This window comes from Mustela nivalis (genome assembly GCF_964662115.1).
Source record: "Mustela nivalis genome assembly, chromosome: 11".
NCBI classification, from domain to species: Eukaryota; Metazoa; Chordata; class Mammalia; order Carnivora; family Mustelidae; genus Mustela; species Mustela nivalis.
The window spans coordinates 74613173-74631319 of NC_139030.1; the positions used below are offsets into that span (position 1 = coordinate 74613173).

Below are 18147 nucleotides of genomic sequence, written 5' to 3' on the forward strand. Positions count from 1 at the left end.
GCCTACAGTAGAGCTTGGCTCACGCTGACTCTCATTAACCACTGTCCCTGGATTCAGGCTGAAAACTTGACCTCAGGTCCCTTTGTCTAGCTCCAACGCCTCCCCTCCTTCACCTTTATTTATTTTTTTTTTTCCTTGTTTGGTTTTCAGGAATTTTACGAGCTGGCTGTTAAGTGTTAAAATTAAAAAAAAAATACTAGAAGTTAAATTATATAAATCTATAATTAGATTAGAAAAAAGAGAAATACATATTACAAAGTCATTGCTTCCTAATTATCTTGCTACATTTCATTCTTTCTGTTTTGGAGGCTGTCTGTTTCTGTTCCAGCACTAAGGTGGGAAACAATGGATAATGCTACTTACAAATCCACCTTTGGCAACATCTTGTTGGAAGCTTGAAAGCTACCCCCACCCCCAGGGGTATTTACGGAACCCAACAAAGTGCTACAAAGCAGGGTTTGATCTATTGTTTCATTCACAATCTTTTCTAAAGAAAGTAATGGGAATGTTGAAAATGTAGATTAAGCTGAAAAATGTGTAGTATCTATAGCCTTTATACCATTTTAGAGCTCCAAAGAATTTTACAGAATATTCTTCTAGTACTTGAAAACTATTACCAAATTTGGCAAGGGGGGCACCTGGGTGGCTTAGGTGGTAAGCATCTGCCTTTGGCTCAGGGCATGATCCCAGGGTCCTGGGGTGGAGCCTACATGGGGCTCCCTGCTCAGCGGGGAGCCTGCTCCTCCCTCTCCCTCTGCTCCCACAACCCATGCGCTCTCTCTTCTCTCTCTCAAATAAATAAATAAAATCTTCTTAAAAATTCGGCAAAAAAGTTGCTCACATCATTGAGGAATGAATGAAATTGAGTTCCATTCACTTTTTCTTATGAATTAAGTTAAACAAAGTATCAACTAACACTCATGTAGGACCTAGATTCTTCTCTCAGTTGCAACCATAGGCTGGCAATGGACCCAGAGCCCAGAAAAAATTAAGGAAACATTCTTTGATAATCAACAGACCATGTGGAATTTATAATAAAAGTAGTGTACACTTTATTATTTGCAAATTGTGTGCTATCTATCATTTATATCATTAAAATTTATAAAAACATACGGATATATGTATATGCATACTCTGTTCAGAGAGCCAGTTGCTAAACATTCACCAACAAACCACTGTCTAAGCCTCAGTGTTCTCCTCTGCAGAGTGGGATGCTACCACCTCTCCCCCTCCCATGTGTTAGATAAGACATGAACCTAAGGTCCACCTGCCCACTACTGCTGGCCAGGTCAGAGGCGGAGGGGCCTTTGCAACTCCCTCACTTGGGGTCCTTGTTCTCCACTATAAAAGCTACCTCTTGGGGTGCCTGGGTGGCTCAGTCAGTTAAGCATCTGCCTTCAGCTCAGGTCATGATCTCAAGGGTCCTAGATTTGAGCCCTGCTTAGCACGGGGAGTTTGCTTCTCCCTCTCCCTCTGCCCCTCCCCTTGCTTGTGCTCTCTCACTTTCCCTCTCAAATAGATACAATTTTATAAAAAAAAAAAAAGTTGGGACGCCTGGGTGGTTCAGTTGTTAAGTGTCTGCCTTTAGCTCCGGTCATGATCTCAGAGTCCAGGATTCAAGTCCTGCATCAGCCTCCCTGTTCAGCAGGGAGCCTGCTTCTCCCTCTGCCTGCTGCTCTCCCTCTGCTTGTGCTCTCTCTCTGGCAAATAAATAAATAAAATCTTTTTTTAAAAAAGTCTCCTTGATTCTATGGTCTGTGAGTGCTGTCTCGCCAATCACCCCACTCTGTGTCTTCATCATGTTTCCTTCTCTGGGGACCACTTCCCTGGGTTCTAAAAACACCGGTCTACTCTAGATTAAAAACAAAAACAAAAAGTTCTCTGATTCCAAGCTACCGTTCCATTCCCATTTTATCTAGACCTCCTCTGCCAGCCATCTACACAGAAAAGTCAAGCTGTTTTTCCCCAGTTCCCACTCACCTCTTACCCTACTGCTATCTGCCCTCCACTAAGGAACCTGCTCTCTCAAAAGTCTCCAATGGCCCACTTGCCAGAGCCAACACCCCCACCCTGGCCTCATCTGACTTCACCTCTTCCTGAAAGTGCTCCTGTCCTCCAAAATGGCATTTTTTCCCTGGGTTTTCTTGTTATCTCTGCTCCCTTCCTTCCCCACAGTCAGTCTCCTCGAAATCTCGAGGTGGTACTTGGATCTTGTGAAGGCGGCTCCCCTTGTCTGTGTCGTCGGGTGTCTGTGAAGTGTTCATTTCCCCCTTCTCTCCTCCTCCAAGACGGTCCCCAGGTGCACGCCCCAAGGGTCTATGGAGACGCACCCCACCCTGACTCCAGAAGAAAGCCCAGTCAGGGTAATGGTATCCCAGCTCTTGTCAGTGCTTGGTGTGGCAACGAACATGCGTGAAAAGATCACTCCACGACCCTCAGTATCTAGCATCCCCATTCTTCCTAGCAGCAGAATTATAATCAGACACGTGGGTCCCTAGGAAGAAAGGCATTTTGGACTCTCCAATGCAGGTGTGACCAAGTTCTGTCCCACAGGGCACGAATGAGACTCTACAACAAACACTGTGCCCTCCGTTTTCTTCTTTTTTTTTTTAATTTATTTAAGCGATCTCTACACCAACACGGGGCTCCAGCTGATGACCCTGAAATCAAAAGTCACAGGCTCTTCTGACTGAGCCAGGCAGGCGCCCCCACAGTGTCCTTCAAACCAAAGTGCCTGCCATCCCCTTCCTCAAACCACTCCCACAGGAGGGGTGTGTCCCTGTCTCTATTTTTAAAATATCTTCAATCCCTCTCTACACAGCTCCACAAGACTCATTCTGGTGGAATACTTTTTAAAATATTGTATTTATTTGACAGAGAGAAAGAGAGCGATCACAAGTAGGCAAAGACGTAGGTGGAGAGAGGGGGGGGGGAAGGAGGCGTCCCGTTGAGCAGGGAGCCCAGTGCGGGGATGGATTCCAGGACCCCAAGATCAGGACCTGAGCCAAAGGCAGAGGCTTTAACCCACTGAGCCACCCAGGCGCCCCCTGGTGGAACATCTTACTATTCACCTCCCAGCACGGCACTCCTACATACTGAGACTGCTAGTTCCTTTGGGATTCTCTCTCCCCAACCCCACTCACTACCCTCAACGGACCTACAATTCTCCGGACATCTGTGGAAGCCTCCCTGACTCCAGCCTCTCCCCAGTGCCCAGCACTGGTCAGGTAGAGGCCCCCAGAGGGCCCCCCACACCTGCTGCCGTGGTTCCCTGGCAAGGCTGTGCAGAGCCCATTATGCTCCACATTTTCCGGGGCCCTACCCTGGGAAATCCCAAGTAGGTCTTCGGGGATGGGAGGGGAGGAGACCCGAGAAGCTGGTCTGCATATTTTTCTGGTCTGGTGGTCAGCAGGCTGGAGAGGCCACCTTCAGGGGAGCTCTCCGTGCACCTGAATCCGGTATGGACTGGGGGCCAGCCTCCCAACATTTGTTACCCTCCGTGCCTCGGAGCCTTTGTGCTTGGGTTCCCACGGCAGGAACGCCCTCCCCTCCTTGATTACAAGGTGGATCCCCATTCATCTCTGAACATCTGTTGCCAATGTCAGCTCCTCTATGGCCCTCTCCCAAATCTGAGTGATGATTCCCTCGACTCGTCATTCATGCAAACGTTTATTGAGGGCCATTACGTGCCAGGTCTGTAATTACAAAGATAACACACCCATTCTGCCTTTGAGTCTGGGTTGCGGAGGCAGACAGACAAGTTCAAAACATTTCATTGCTATTCTTTTCATCTTTTCTCTTCTTTATAAAAATTGTGCACGCACCTTATAAAACATTCCAAAAATATAAAAAAGCAGTCCCTTGGTCAGTCATAGCTATTACTAATACTCAGATATGTAATTAGCCAGGTTGGATTTAGTATTTAACAAAATTGGGCTGTAAACATAATGTTCTGCTTCCTTTGTTTCGTACATCTGTTCATACTCAGAGTGTGCAAACGGGCGGGCGTGCCACCAGGGACTCGATTCCCTGATAATGGAAGCTTTGGTTGATTCCAACTTTTCTCTATTGATGCTGTATAAAATCCCTGTGACACATCTACATTTATTTGCATGAGTGCCTCTAAGGGATAGAATCCTAGGGCAGAATCCCATAAGTAAATGATACAAAGCACTCACAGCCAGCCCCAAAATGCTGTCCCTAAAGCTGGGACCATTTCTACACTCTCACCAAAAATGTCTGAGAATAGGGGAGGAGCAGAGGGAAGGGGAGAGAGAGGATTTCAAGCAGGCTCCATGCCTATCAGGACCTGAGGCAAACTCAAGAGTCAGACGCTTAACTGCCTGAGCCACCCAGGCACCCCTTGAACAGATAATTGTAGTACTACTTCTATTCATAGTAAAGGCACACAGAAGAGGGTGGACTCTCTCAAGAAAAGCAGCCAAACTCTGCTCCTTCCACACTTTAACATGAAAGGAATAGAGTTTTCCAGAAATGGGCCTTTGGGTTGGGTATTTCAGGGAAAGGAAGTAGCAGGCATGAGGCCCCAGGGGTGAAAAGGCATGGCAGTATCTGAAGAAATGTGCTTGAGCGGCGAGGAAGGCCAGAACAAGGATCAGAGTCGGGTCATAAGATCCTTCGTGGTTTCCAGAGACTTCGTGAAGACTTTTTTTTTTTTTAAAGATTTTATTTATTTATTTGACAGAGAGAGATCACAAGTAGGCAGAGAGGCAGGCAGAGAGAGAGAGGAGGAAACAGGCTCCCTGCTGAGCAGAGAGCCCGATGCGGGACTCTATCCCAGGACCCTGAGATCATGACCTGAGCCGAAGGCAGCGGCTTAACCCAATGAGCCACCCAGGCGCCCCTTCGTGCAGACTTTTAACAAGAGCATGGTTTGCTGAGCTGCAGCAGTGGCCCAAAGAGTGTCATGCTAAACTTGGGTCTCAATGTCAGGCCCCTGCCCACAGCCATCACCCAAAGATCTCCAAGTGTTGGCTTATCGGTGATGACTAGAGAGGACCCATCCTTCCAGAACCCATCCACCCCTCCTCTCTATTCCTTCTCTTTCAAGGCTGAGAATTTGTTTTCCTCATGAGACTATGTGCGCAGTCCTGGGGAAGGCAAAAGTTCTGTCTACTAGCTCCTTGTGAAGGAGCTGTATTTCCAGAGTTTACTGTGCCTGGCATCCCCAGAGCTGTGTTGAATCAATGCTAAGTGATGAAGGAAGGGCCAAACCACTTTCAGGATTGGACATAGAATGCTGGCATTGAAGATGCCATGAGTGGCTGGCCTATCCCAAGTTCTCAGATGACAGCAGGAGGAAATCTGGTGTCAGGGGTTCACCATGACTCACAGTCTGCATACTGGCAGAACGATGATCGACCTTGTCTCCAAGCAGCATCATGGAATGCAAGGAGCCAGTCCTACTCGGGGGCGAGCACGGCCAGGATGGTTGCCAGGGACACTGCATTTCTGGGCAAGCTCCTGGAATAAGCCATCACTCCCCAAGAGGCTGGCTTCCATCTGGGATGGGAGGGAGTCCCAACAGCTCCTATCACGTACCCAGTGCTCACAGTGAGCCAGGCACTCGCTAAACCCTTTTTTTTTCTTTTTTAAGATTTGATTTATTTGAGGAAGAAAGTGAGCGTGAACATGGAGAGTTACAAAAGGAGAGGGAGAAGCAGACTCCCCACTGAGCAGGGAGCCTGACGTGGGGCTGGATCCCAGGATGCTGGGATCATGCCCGAGCCAAAGGCAGATGCCTAACCGACTGAGCCACCCAGGTGCCCCTAAACACTTTCTATATGTGAGCTCATTTAATCCTCACGGTCATCCTGTTATCGCCTCCACTGTACAGATGAGAAAACTAAGGCACAGAGTGGTAAAAGGGTCAGTGGAGGAGGCAGGACCTGACGCCAGGCAGCCCTCCCCACTGCACCATTCTGGCTGACTGGGGATTTGGAAGGCTCTCTGATGTCTCTTTCTACAGGTGTGCTCTGGGGAAATGAAAATGACAGCACCCAGCCAGGGGTAGGCTCTCTGTAAGTGTCTGATGACGGGATGAACGTGTGAATGAATGGAAGCAGCCAGAAAGGCTCTGGAGCCATGCACTGGAGCCATGCACTGGAGACTGCTTCCCAACCCCCTACATCACTGTCAGTGGAGCAAATACTGGTTCAAACTTGGGCAGGGGGCAGGCCACCGGGGCTCCCTCCTCTGGCCCACTGTTTGCTCGTTCACACACAGGCACTTAAGGCATAAAGGTACAGGAAATTGCTCCATTAATTCAACTGCAGCTCGGGGCAGAGCTGCAGGGAGTTCTTCTGGGAGGTCTGGAACCTCATACCAGCAAACCCATTTGAATCAGAAACCAGGATGGAACGCACATGCCATCTAATTGTTTTTCCATCTTGCTTTTCGTTTTCAGACTGCACGCAGATACACTCGTTCCTCTTCAATCACACATGATACACACACTTAAGCTACTGCTGTTCTGCTTGTCCTGGGCGAGCGAATGAAGCAATCACTGACTGGGAGCTCGTGTCGAGCAGGGTGAAGGGACGGAAGACCGTCCTGCACAAGAAGGAAACACCCACCTTGGCTTCAAAGAAGTGCTTGGCACCTTTGACGCCCTCCTGGGCCACATCGATCTCGGAGAGCTTGGCCAGCGCCATCAGCCCGCTGTCCTCCTCCAGCTCCCCCGCCGCAGCCTTGTGGAATACGAGCAGGAACTGCAGGAAAGGGTTGATCAGAGTCCAGGTCAACCTCACGAAGACTTACAGTGATCCCCTCCAGCCCAGGGGAAAGGCATGATTGCCAAGCCTACGAGAAAGGGTGTCAATATGTGCGAGGGACCAATTAGATTGTTTGCTTTTGCTAGTGTTCTCTATTTTTCTTTTCTTTTCTTTTTTTTTTTTTAAGATTTTATTTATTTACTTGACAGACAGAGATCACAAGTAGGCAGAGAGGCAGGCAGAGAGAGAGGAGGAAGCAGGCTCCCCAAGGAGCAGAGAGCCTGATGTGGGGCTCAATCCCAGGACCCTGAGGTCATGACCTGAGCCGAAGGCAGAGGCTTTAGCCCTGTGAGCCACCCAGGTGCCCCTATTTTTTTTTTTCTTTTCAAGATTTTATTTTGTAAGTAATGTCTATGTCCAGTGTGGAGTTCGAACTCACTACCCTGAGATCAAGAGTCATATGTTCCACCGACTAAGCCAGCCAGGTGCCCCTCCCAAGTGTTTTCTAAGAGATCTTTACAGAAACTGGTATGTTTCAAATACTTGAGCTATCACTTACCTTTTCATTGTGTTTATGATCATTTTTTACTTCTAAAAATTTTATATAATTTATCAGTCTTTTTTTTCTCTCTCACAAGCATACCGGTGTTATGCTGAGAAAAACCTTTCTTGCCACCAAGGTTACAGAAACAATCACCTGTGTTTTTGTCTCTTGCTTTTATGACTCCTTTTTTGTTAAACGTGTAAATATTTAATCTTTGAAATTTATTCTGATCTATCCCGGGAGGTTGATCATTAACCCTATTTTCTTCCAAATGGTTAGTTGGCGATCTCCACACCATTTATGGAAAAATCTATCCTCTTCCTCCAGATTCCAAATTGTGACCTGAATGCATTCATCTTTAAAGCCAATTTGTTCTAAAAAGCCTACCCAGGATATATCCCCCTACCCCTGCCACAGGACACATTTTTATTTTATTTATTTATTTATTTATTTTTTAAAAGATTTTATTTATTTATTTGTCAGAGAGAGAGCGAGCACAGGCAGAGTGGAAGGCAGAGTCAGAGGGAGAAGCAGGCTCCCTGCGGAGCAAGGAGCCCAATGTGGGACTCGATCCCAGGACGCTGGGATCATGACCCGAGCTGAAGGCAACTGCCCAACCAACTGAGCCACCCAGGCGTCCCACAGGACACATTTTTAAATAAATAAGCCAGGCTGAAAAGGCAAGTCTCCCATCTTCCAGCCCTTCCCCAAGATGATTTTAGACTTTTCCTTCTCTAAAGAATTTTGGCGAATTTATTTGTCAAATAACCATTGTCCAAACTTCTATAATTGTTTTTTTCCAAGTCAGCACTGAAAGAAGCCTTTCCAAGTTTTCGGTGCTATGTAAAACACATGGGTCTCCAGGGGAGTTTTGAGGTTTCAGGAGTTTTTTTTTTCCTCCATGTCCATCCCCTCTAAAAAACGGTTTCCCCAAGAGAAAAGGACATTACCTAAAGTAGACTGAGGGGGCAAACAACTTCAACGGGCTTTCCAAATTCCACCTTGGGTGTGTTTTCCTGCCAAGACTCTTTTTAGTCCCTAGAGGGAAGTGTGTTTCGTTAGATGGAAGTCAGCCTCCACCACCACTAACCCCAAAATGTCACGCGGATAAGCCTGTCTTTGTAATTCTTGCGAAGCAAGGGATAAAGCAGGATTCTCCAATATGTAGCTTTGCGAAGGCTGCGGTGGGCCACTTGGCTCCACAGAAATGCCATGTTTGTCCACCTGCAACTTCAAACTTCCTCACTAGAGGCCGGTAAAGACTCAGTTTGCTGCAGACTAGCAGAGCCAGAATGTGGGCTCTAAGTGTTGGAAAACAAGCCCTTTGGAGGGGAGACTCCCAAGAACAGGATGGAGGGCAAAGGGGCTACAGGGGTACGGTTGTAGTCAGGCTCTCATGAAGAGAAGGCAGCAGCCAAAATGTCAGCAATGGAAATGTGAGCCATCTGCAGAGGGAAGGGGTGAAAACATGTCCCTCGGGACCCTGCCCACCCTTAAAATATTTACAGCTTACAGAAACATCTCCCCCATGCCTCCCTGGCTACACAAGGTAAATACAAAACAGGCAGCCCCTCCACACTGGGAAGGCAGCTCTAGAAAGATAGAAAAGGGGGGTTACTCAGTCATAAAGTATCTGCCTTTGGCTCAGGTCATGATCCCAGGGTCCTGGGATCGAGCCCTGCATCAGGGTCCCTGCTCTGTAGGAAGCCTGCTTCTCCCCCTGCTTGTGTTCCCGCTCTTGCTGTCTCTCCCTCTGTCAAATAAATAAAATCTTTAAAAAAAAAAAAAAAAGATGGAGAATGGCCCCAGCTTAGCAAAAATCCAAGTGACCTTGGTGGGGGGCGGGGCAGTGTCTCCTTATCCCTGAGATTCATTTTTCTCACATCTACAGTGTATGTGGTATTTACAGGCAGCTTAAAGTATTCCTCATGGATCTTTTTCTCCACGTGTGCTCACTTTCACTCTGCCAGCTCACGGAGCACCAAAGCAGCCCTGTCTTAATTTAGGGGTCCTTGGGGCGCCTGAGTGGCTTAGTGGATTAAGGCCTCTGCCTTTGGCTCAGGTCATGATCCCAGGGTCCTGGGATCGAGTCCCGCATTGGGCTCCCTGCTCAGCAAGGAGCCTGCTTCCTCCTCTCTCTCTGCCTGCCTCTCTGCCTACTTGTGATCTCTGTCTGTCAAATAAATAAATAAAATCTTTTAAAAAAAAAAAAAACAAAATTAGGGGTCCTGACGCCAGCCAGTTAAAGAAAGTAAAAAAAAAGAAAAATCCAGCTCAACCTGTATATGTTCAGCCTTCCAGAAAAGCATGCCAGGCATTCCTATTTGATTTTATTGTAATCACCAACTCCTGAATGACAATTTCTCTGACTGCCCAGCCTTGTTTGTCTTCCTATTTATAGTCTACAAAGACTGGTATGTTGTGGGGAATTGGAAAGTGTCCTAGTTGTGACTATGAGCAAAGCAGGGAGGGGGGAGAGAAGAAGCAGAAAACAAAGAAACAGAGAGAGAGAACTAACAAGGCTAAAACAGTAATTTCAGGCACAAGCTAACAAACACATCTGATAAATTTAAAGAATTTCTAAATTTAATTTCTTTTTTAAGTAAGCGCTATCCTTAACATAGGGATCAAATTCATGACCCCAAGATCAAGAGTCGCATGCAGGCACCCCTAAATTAAAAAAAAAGAAAAATGTAATTTCATGGCCCTGACCGGTAATGCAAACATCTATCTGCCCTGAATCGGCACTCTAAAATCACAAGTGACAGAAACAAACTTGTTGGCTTCAGCAAAGAGGAGGACTTTGTTATATAAAAATGTTGACTTATTCTTGCAGAAATAACCAGCTGCAGAACCAATTTGCAGTACTTCACCCCAATTTCAAATTCCCAGGACAGGGAATCTAGTGGACCTAGTTCCACCAGGGGTCCATCCATGGTCCAATCAACAATGATGCTGATGGGCAACCTAACACCAGCCAGGGCCCCACCCAAAGGAAGGTAGGGTAGAAGGAGAGAATGGAACCCGTAATTCCCAGTACAGACAGGTATCCAGTAAACCCATCACCCAACCTTTGTACAAAACTACTGCACATCTGGCCTTGGAGCAATTTTTCTTTCTTTCTTTCTTTCTTTCTTTCTTTTTTTAAGATTTTATTTATTTATTTGACAGAGAGAGATCACAAGTAGGCAGAGAGGCAGGTAGAGAGAGAGGGGGAAGCAGACTCCCTGCTGAGCAGAGAGCCCCATGTGGGGCTCGATCCCAGAACCCTGAGACCGTGACCTGAGCCGAAGGCAGAGGCTTAACCTACTAAGCCACCCAGGCACCCCGGAGCAATTTTTCTTTAAGAGAGATATAATGGAGGGGCATCTGTGTAGCTCAGTCAGTTAAGCATCTGCCTTCAGCTTGGGTTATGATCCCAGGGTCCTGGCGTCAAGCCATGAATCAGGCTCCCTGCTCAGCGGGGATGTGGATGTGACTTGCTTTGGTCAAGTTAATCCAAACAGAAATAAAGAGAACAGAAGCATTCATTAAGGACCTACTAAATGCCAGGCTGTGAGGAAAGAACTATAGAAGTAAGCAATTTTGTCGATCTGCCCCCTGACCCCCACATGATGATGATGGTGAGACCGTTGGCTATGATGCCCTGTAGGGCATAACAGGGACCCAGCCAATCACACTCCTCTGATTACAATGACTGGTCCAGGAGGTGGGGACAAGTCCCCAGTAGCAGCATTCAGAGGCCAGCTGAGGTCGGTTCAGGCCCCCATGACTGCTAACCTGGGACAATGGAACCTGGAGCTGCTGGCGGCCATCTTGGCAGGCATCAGGGAGAACATGCAATGTGGAAAGAAAAGGTGACGTTGACACAGAAGAAAGCACAGTTGAGCTTTGACCAGAGGAACATGCTGCACTACTGTGCCCAACACACCTCTACTTCTTCATCTCCCGTCTGTGGGAGCTGAGAGTTTTTGTTTTTTCTTTTCCTATGTAAATGAGCTGGCATTCTCTGTCACTAGTCATCAGGAGTTCCAACTGATTCCAGCATGGAGAGAGAACTCCGTCCTCACAACAGTCCTGAGGGAAAGCTATTAACACAGCTATATTTTTTAGAGTTTATTCGGACAGGCAGTGGGAGCAGGGGGAGGGGCAGAGGGAGAGAGAGAATCTCAAGCAGACTGCCCACTGAGTGCAGAGCCAAACATGGGGCTCCATCCCATGACCATGAGATCACGACCTGGGCTGAAATCAAGAGTTGGAAACTTAATCGACGGAACCATTCAGATGCCCTTTAACACTCGCTTTTTTTTTTTTTTTTTAAGATTTTATTTATTTGTCAGAGAAAGAGAGAGCGAGAGCGAGCGAGAGAGAGTATGAGAGCACACAAGCAAGGGGAGCGGCAGGCAGATGGAGAAGCAGACTCCCTGCTGAGCAGGGAGCCTGACACAGGGCTCAATCCCAGGACCCTGGGATCAAGATCTGAGCTTAAGGCAGATGCTTAACCGACGGAGCCACCCAGGCATCCCAACACCCCTATGTTAAAGACAGAAAAATGGAGGCCCAGAAGTAAAATAACTTGCTCAAGGTATGTAGCTCTGTGTGGAGACCGATCTTTGACTAGACGCCTCTTGTCATTACATAACCAAAGTACCAGCACACCAGCGGTTCCCAATACTGGTGGGAATCAGCAGAATGGGCCGCCTGGTTGGCACCACTGGTAAGAGTGTACAACTCTTGGTCTTAGAGTTGTAAGTTCAGGCCCAACATTGGGTGTAGTAATTACTTAAAAACAAAATTTGAAAAAAAAAAAAAAAGAAGAAGAAAAGAAAAGAAAAGAAAAGAAAAGAAAAAAAAAACAGGATGTTGGGCTGTGAGTATTTACGGCAAACATATCCCCACCTCCAAATCCTGCCCCTCCGGGCACAACTGCTACAGATGGGACCACAACGGGACTCATACTTCGGAGATTTCCAAACCTCTGATGTCCACCTGTGGGCATTTCTGTGGGAAATGGCCAAACATGCAGCCAAGGAAAGCAAACCAAGCATCTTGGGTTTGGCAGGGAGCGTGTCTTTGCTTGGCCGGTGACTGTGCACAGCCCTCTCAATACCCTCTCGATTTCTGTTCCCCCCAGGTCACAATTTGCCACAGACGCTCCTTCCCTGGTGTTGCCTCCAAAGCTTCACCCACGCGAAAGCTTTTCCCTTCTCTACCGCGGGGACAGCTGGGCTGAAGGAGCCAGGGCCCAGCACGAATGAGAGGTGGGGGAGCCAGAGGGACAGCTGTGGAGGCGAGAACCGCAGCTGACGAGGGGAGGCCGTGGGCACCAAGCCTGCCGCCCAGGTCCAGCCTTGAGCTGGAACGTGATTTCACGCTAAGTCCTGACCGTGTTGGCCCTCTAACTCCTTAGCTCTGGAACGAGAAGCCTGGCCTAGAATATCCTGAGGGTTATGCCCAACACAGGTTTTCTGGGATCTTCTATTTCTGCATCTGCCAGCTCAGAAGGGGCGGATCTGGAGACGACCTGTGGGCAGAGAGAGGCCAGGCTGGTTTCACCACAGCTGGGGAGGGGACTCACTGCTGCTGGTTCAGCCCCAGGGACCTCAGGAAGAACGTCCGTGGGCCTTAGTGAGCCTGGAGAGAAGACCTGTACTTGGGCAAAGCTCTCACCATCAGGAACCAGGATGCTGGAACTCCAGTGTTTCTGGAGTAACCAAGGTCACACACCGGGAAGCAAGGACAGTGCTCTCTAGTCCCAGACCCGGAGGGCCCCGCTGAGATAGGACAGAACGGGACTGCTAATGCTCAGAGCTTCGAGCCCGGATGTTGTCCCCAAACCTGTTCTGACACCAGCGCACACAGACACGACTGGAGGCTTCATAGTAACACTCGAGCACATAAGACATGGAACCCTTCCTTGTGGGGCTGCATCCCTGCCTTGGAAGAAACCCAGTGTCCTTGAGACTCTCCCCGCAGCCAGAAACGGCCTTATCACCAAAGTTCTCGCACATTTAGAGATCAGATTTTGAATCTACTTGCACTCTTCCAGAGAGTTCTGTACATGGAAATTTTGCCTGCAATTTCAGGGATTCTAAGGCCAAAAAGCCCATTCTTGGACTGTTAATGGGGACACAAGTTGCTCCAGGAGCACGGAGTAAGAGCCTTCGTTTAATTGCTTTTTGATCATCTTTAAGTAGCTTATTGTAAAAGCTTAAAGTTTTAATATCTAAGAAAACATGAAACCATAAATCTACCAAAACTTTGCACACATATCCACTATTTGGTAAACATCCTTCCAGATTTCTCAACACCCAAACATTCGCCCAAAGGAGGTTGTCCTACGCACAGTGACTATTTGCTCAGCGACCATTCTCCCCATGAACCACGCTTCGCGAGCTTCTTAAAGAGATCTTTAAAAGAACTCTAGGTTGACTGTCCAATCAGTACTCCAGAAAGGCTAAAGCTACTTGTGTTCTAGGGGCCCTTAACGGTGGGGCTTCTCTCGGGGGCCCTCCGCACAGGGGCTCAGGGCCAAAGGGTACCTCGCGGAAGCTGAGCTGGCCATCGAAGTCCTCGTCCACCTCCTTGATCATGTTTTTCAGGCCCAAGTGGGTCTGGGGGGCACCCAGCTTCTCCATCATCAGCTTCAGCTCCATCAGGTCAATGAAGCCATCCCGTCCAGCATCATACCTGCAGGGGCAAAGGAAGGATGCTAACAAGGGACCACCATGGCTAGGATCACGGGACACTTGACCATGGGACACAGAATGACAGGACACTTGGTCATAGGACACCTAATTCTTTTGGCCTCATTTACTGGAAAATAATGCAGTCACCTGCTGCTTGGCAGTGCCCAGCCGGGTCACAGGATCAGAAGGGACCCCCTTCTTGAAACGCCTTTGGGCACTGCACAACATGATTCAAAGGGGATCTTGAACATAACAACACCGTTGTTGTTATGCCCTTTGTCCCCTCAATGAGGCTGTAAGTTTCTTGAGGATGAAAAACATGCCCAGTTACCTTTATATCCCCCAGTTTGGGTCAGCAAACACTGACCAAACCTCCCGAGGCTGGGCAACAAGTCGCAGAGCGAGCCTGGGCATCGCCGACATTCTCCCAGAGGACAATTCCAAAAGCTGTCCGTTGGGTCCCATTTTATTTATTTATTTGAGAGCAAGAAAGAGAGCAAGCACAGGAGGGAGCAGGGGGAGGAGCACAAGGAGTCAGAGAAGCGGACTCCATGCTGAGCAGGGACCCCCTCGGGGCTCGATCCCGGGACCCCTAGATCATGACCTGAGTCGAAATGGAGTAAGACACCCACCCAACTGAGCCACACAGATGCCCTTCTCCATTCATCCTTCTGCTTCTGGTCTCCTGCCTGTGGCAGCTGGTCCCCACCCTTGCACGTGCTTATCCTGGCTCCAGCTCTCTGGTTTTATGCTTGACCCCATCATGCTCATCCAGCCTCCAGGTCCAAACGGTCACATCTGTGCAACTGACTTCCGAGAGGGGACCAGGCTCTGCCCCATTGCCTGGATTTTACCACAAAGCCAGCATCTCTGTTGGGTGTTCCTCTAGCCCCCGCTGCCCGGAAACAAACCCAGCTTCACCACAGTGGGGGGATCCTGGCCCTGCCCTCTACCCCTTGGTGCCTGAGCTGAGGGGAACCTTCTTCAGCCTTCTTTTCTCTGCTTTCTGCCAAACCGTCCACCCACTACTTCTCTACACACCTGGGCTGTGACAAAGTTTTCTCACAGAAAACTTCCCCTTCTCCCTTCAAGTCCTTCCCATTTTCTGCTCCTCAGGGATCCCTTGCTCTCCAGGTAAGAACACCTTGCATTAAAAAGCAAATCAGTTCAGGGGCGCCTGGGTGGCTCAGTGGGTTAAAGCCTCTGCCTTTGGCTCAGGTCATGATACCAGGGTCCTGGGATTGAGCCCCGCATCGGGCTCTCTGCTCAGTGGGGAGCCTGCTTCCTCCTCTCTCTCTGCCTGCCTCTCTGCCTACTTATGATCTGTCAAATAAATAAATAAAATCTTAAAAAAAAAAAAAAGGCAAATCAGTTCATAGTAGCCAAAAGGCGGAAACAACCCAGGTGTCCATTTTTGATGAACGGATAAACAAAATGCAGTATATCCATAATATGGTATATTTTTACAAGAGGATATTATTCATGATAAAAAGGAGGGAAAATCTGACACACACTACCTTGGGGAGAAACCCTAGCAACATTAAGGCAGGCCTGAGATAAGCCAGACAGAAAAGGATAAATACTGTGTAACTGTGAGGGACGCAGAAAGTCAAAACGGAGACAAAAAGTAGAAAACAGTGGCTACCGGGACCTGGGGGAGTGACTGTTTCATGGGTTAGAATTTCAGTGTGGGATGAGAAAAAGGTCCAGAGAAAGATGCAGTGATGGTCACACAAGGGGGTGAATGTATACCAAACGGCCCACCTACACAGTCAAGGAGGCAAATTTTACATGTATTTTCCCCACAGTAAAAAGAGAGAAACCAATCCAGCTCCTTCACTATCTATATCCCCCACCCCGCCCTCCCAACAACAAAAGCCCACCATTGTTGGCAGCCACACCACCACCCACCAAGGAATGCAGCCTGTGGGCAATCAGAAATCTAAGCCGGAGGGCTGGTGAAATTTTGAGGCCCACGTGGTCAGGCCGGAGATGAGGCCCAGAACTCCCCAGCGTGCTCTGTTCCAGCCTCAGCAGCCGACTCATGCCATTCCTCCCACCCTGAATGGACATCCCACCACCCGGCGGTCCTCAGTGGCCTTTCTGTACCCCAAGCTCAGGGAGCTGCCCCCTTCCTCCTCTGAGAGCCAACAGCCCCATTGTCAGTCCTCTAGCACTCAGTAGATGCCGCCTCCCCCTGCTGGGTATTTCCTAATGTAGCAGCTGTGTTCCCAAGATCCCAAATCCTGAAGGAAGGGAGCCACAGTCCTCCCAACCCTGTGACAGTCTTCTCCACTCCAGGCCGGCCCCACACATTGCGGGATGTGGGCCCAGTCAGTGGGGGGCACCCAAGAAGGTTAATGGACTTAAGACCCCATGCAAGGATGGGAGTGAAAGGAACCAGCAGTATCTGACCCTGGGAAACAGGCCACTGTCCTCCCATGATGCATTTCAACTTCCCAGAAACGTGCCCCAAATACAGAAAGAGCTGGGCTGTGGGTGTGGACATGACAGAGAAGGATATGAACCAGCACAGGGAAGAGCTTTCTGCAAAAAAGAGCCAACTAGAGTAAGACCTGAGGTAAGAAGAGCTCTTACGAACAGGCTGCAGGGACAGCCTCTGCTACAAAGAGTTCTAGTCAAAATAAACAGGCTTCTTTAGTGTGGAACTTTCCAGAGCTTTTTCTTCATATGGTCATCTGAAACCTACCGCAGGGAAACAGAGAACACAGACTCATCTGATCACACAATCCTCTGTGTTCGGGAACTTTCCACTAGAAGAAGGCACATCTTGGCAACCTGGTGTCCCAAGGAAAACACTTTGGGAAATGCCTCTTGAAAGAATTCAAGGTTAGGACAGTCAGTTAAACTACGACGATGGTACCAACTATGCTGGGATTTTGAATAAATGTCCTCTCCCCAGTGCGTGTCTCACCCAAGTTTGCAGAGAGGAGGAGCATCGGCGTGCAGAAGGGCATGCATCTAAGATGGGAATCGCTGGGGGCAAAAGCAAAAAGGGGTAAGGTCTCAACAGGAAGAGAAAGGGGAGTAGCGGAAAGCCTAGGTACATGGGGGTGGGGAGGGTCCCAGAACCAGAGAGAAGCTGGAAAGGAGGAGGGAAGAACAGGTCAGGTAACACATAGGAATTGGTCCTCACCTAGCAGGGGAAGAACGGAGCAGGGTTCGCTGCTCACATAACCTTCAGCAAGTATGGCCTCCCCCAGCACAGTGGGGCTGTCACTGTGGGGTCATGCTCAGGCTGAGAAGTCAGCCTTCTCCTTCTCTTCTGGGGTTCTGACCCACACGAGTCAAGATTTGGAAAAGGGATGCCTGGGTGGCTCAGTCGGTTAAGCTTCTGCCTTCGGCTCAGGTCATGGTCTTAGGGTCTTGGGATAGAGACCCACATCCCAAGACCCACATGGAGGAGTCTCCTATCTTGGTTCCTTACTCAGATGTGGGGAGTCTGCTTCTCTCCCCCACAACTATCCTTCCCCCTGTGCTCTCTCTCACATATACTCTCTCTCAAATAAATAAATAAAATTTTAAAAAGATTAAAAAATAAAAAACAAGTTTTGGGAAAACTTTCTTTTAGGCCCACAAGCCTGAAACATTCTCCAGGGCTACGAAAAAGGACAAGTACTTCAGAGAGGGCCTCCACAAAGTCTGGAAACAGGTTAAGGGAGTTTATTTATTTATTTATTTGACAGAGAGAGAGGGGGAAGCAGGCTCCCCGCTGAGCAGAGAGCCCGATGTGGGGCTCGATCCCAGGACCCTGAGATTATGACCTGAGCTGAAGGCAGAGGCTTAACCCACTGAGCCACCCAGGTGCCCCAGGTTAAAGGAGTTTAAAGAAATCTTTCAACGGGCAGAAATCTTTCAGTGTGACAACTGTGGTTGGGTCAGGGCCTGGAAGAGAAGCCCAGGACCCCAGCGGGCAAGTCCCAGGGAGAGGGAAGGGCTCCAGCTACCGCCAGGCAGGCCTATCTGGCTGGTACAGCGGGCCATCTGCCTGGCACAGGAAGAAAGCCGGTGTGTAGATGTAGAAAGAACATCTCCAAAGCCGAGCAGGGCCGGGAAGAGTGGGGTTCACTCCCCGGGCCAGCAGGAATAAGTCCAGGTGGGATCATGAAGTGACACGAGTGGTGTCCTCACCCCTCCCTGTGGAGCTGGGATTTATAAC

General features: G+C 48.8%; 1 protein-coding gene across 1 annotated transcript in view; it reads right to left on the minus strand.

The window, feature by feature from the left end:
• EFHD1 (EF-hand domain family member D1) overlaps positions 1 to 18147 on the minus strand; it is a 41420-nt gene that overhangs the window by 2981 nt on the left and 20292 nt on the right. Inside the window, exons 2-3 of the mRNA XM_082690668.1 lie at positions 13821 to 13968; positions 6597 to 6731 (exon numbers count right to left, since the gene is read on the minus strand). Of these exons, the coding sequence (XP_082546794.1) occupies positions 6597 to 6731; positions 13821 to 13968 (283 nt within the window). The remainder of the gene's footprint in view (positions 1 to 6596; positions 6732 to 13820; positions 13969 to 18147) is intronic.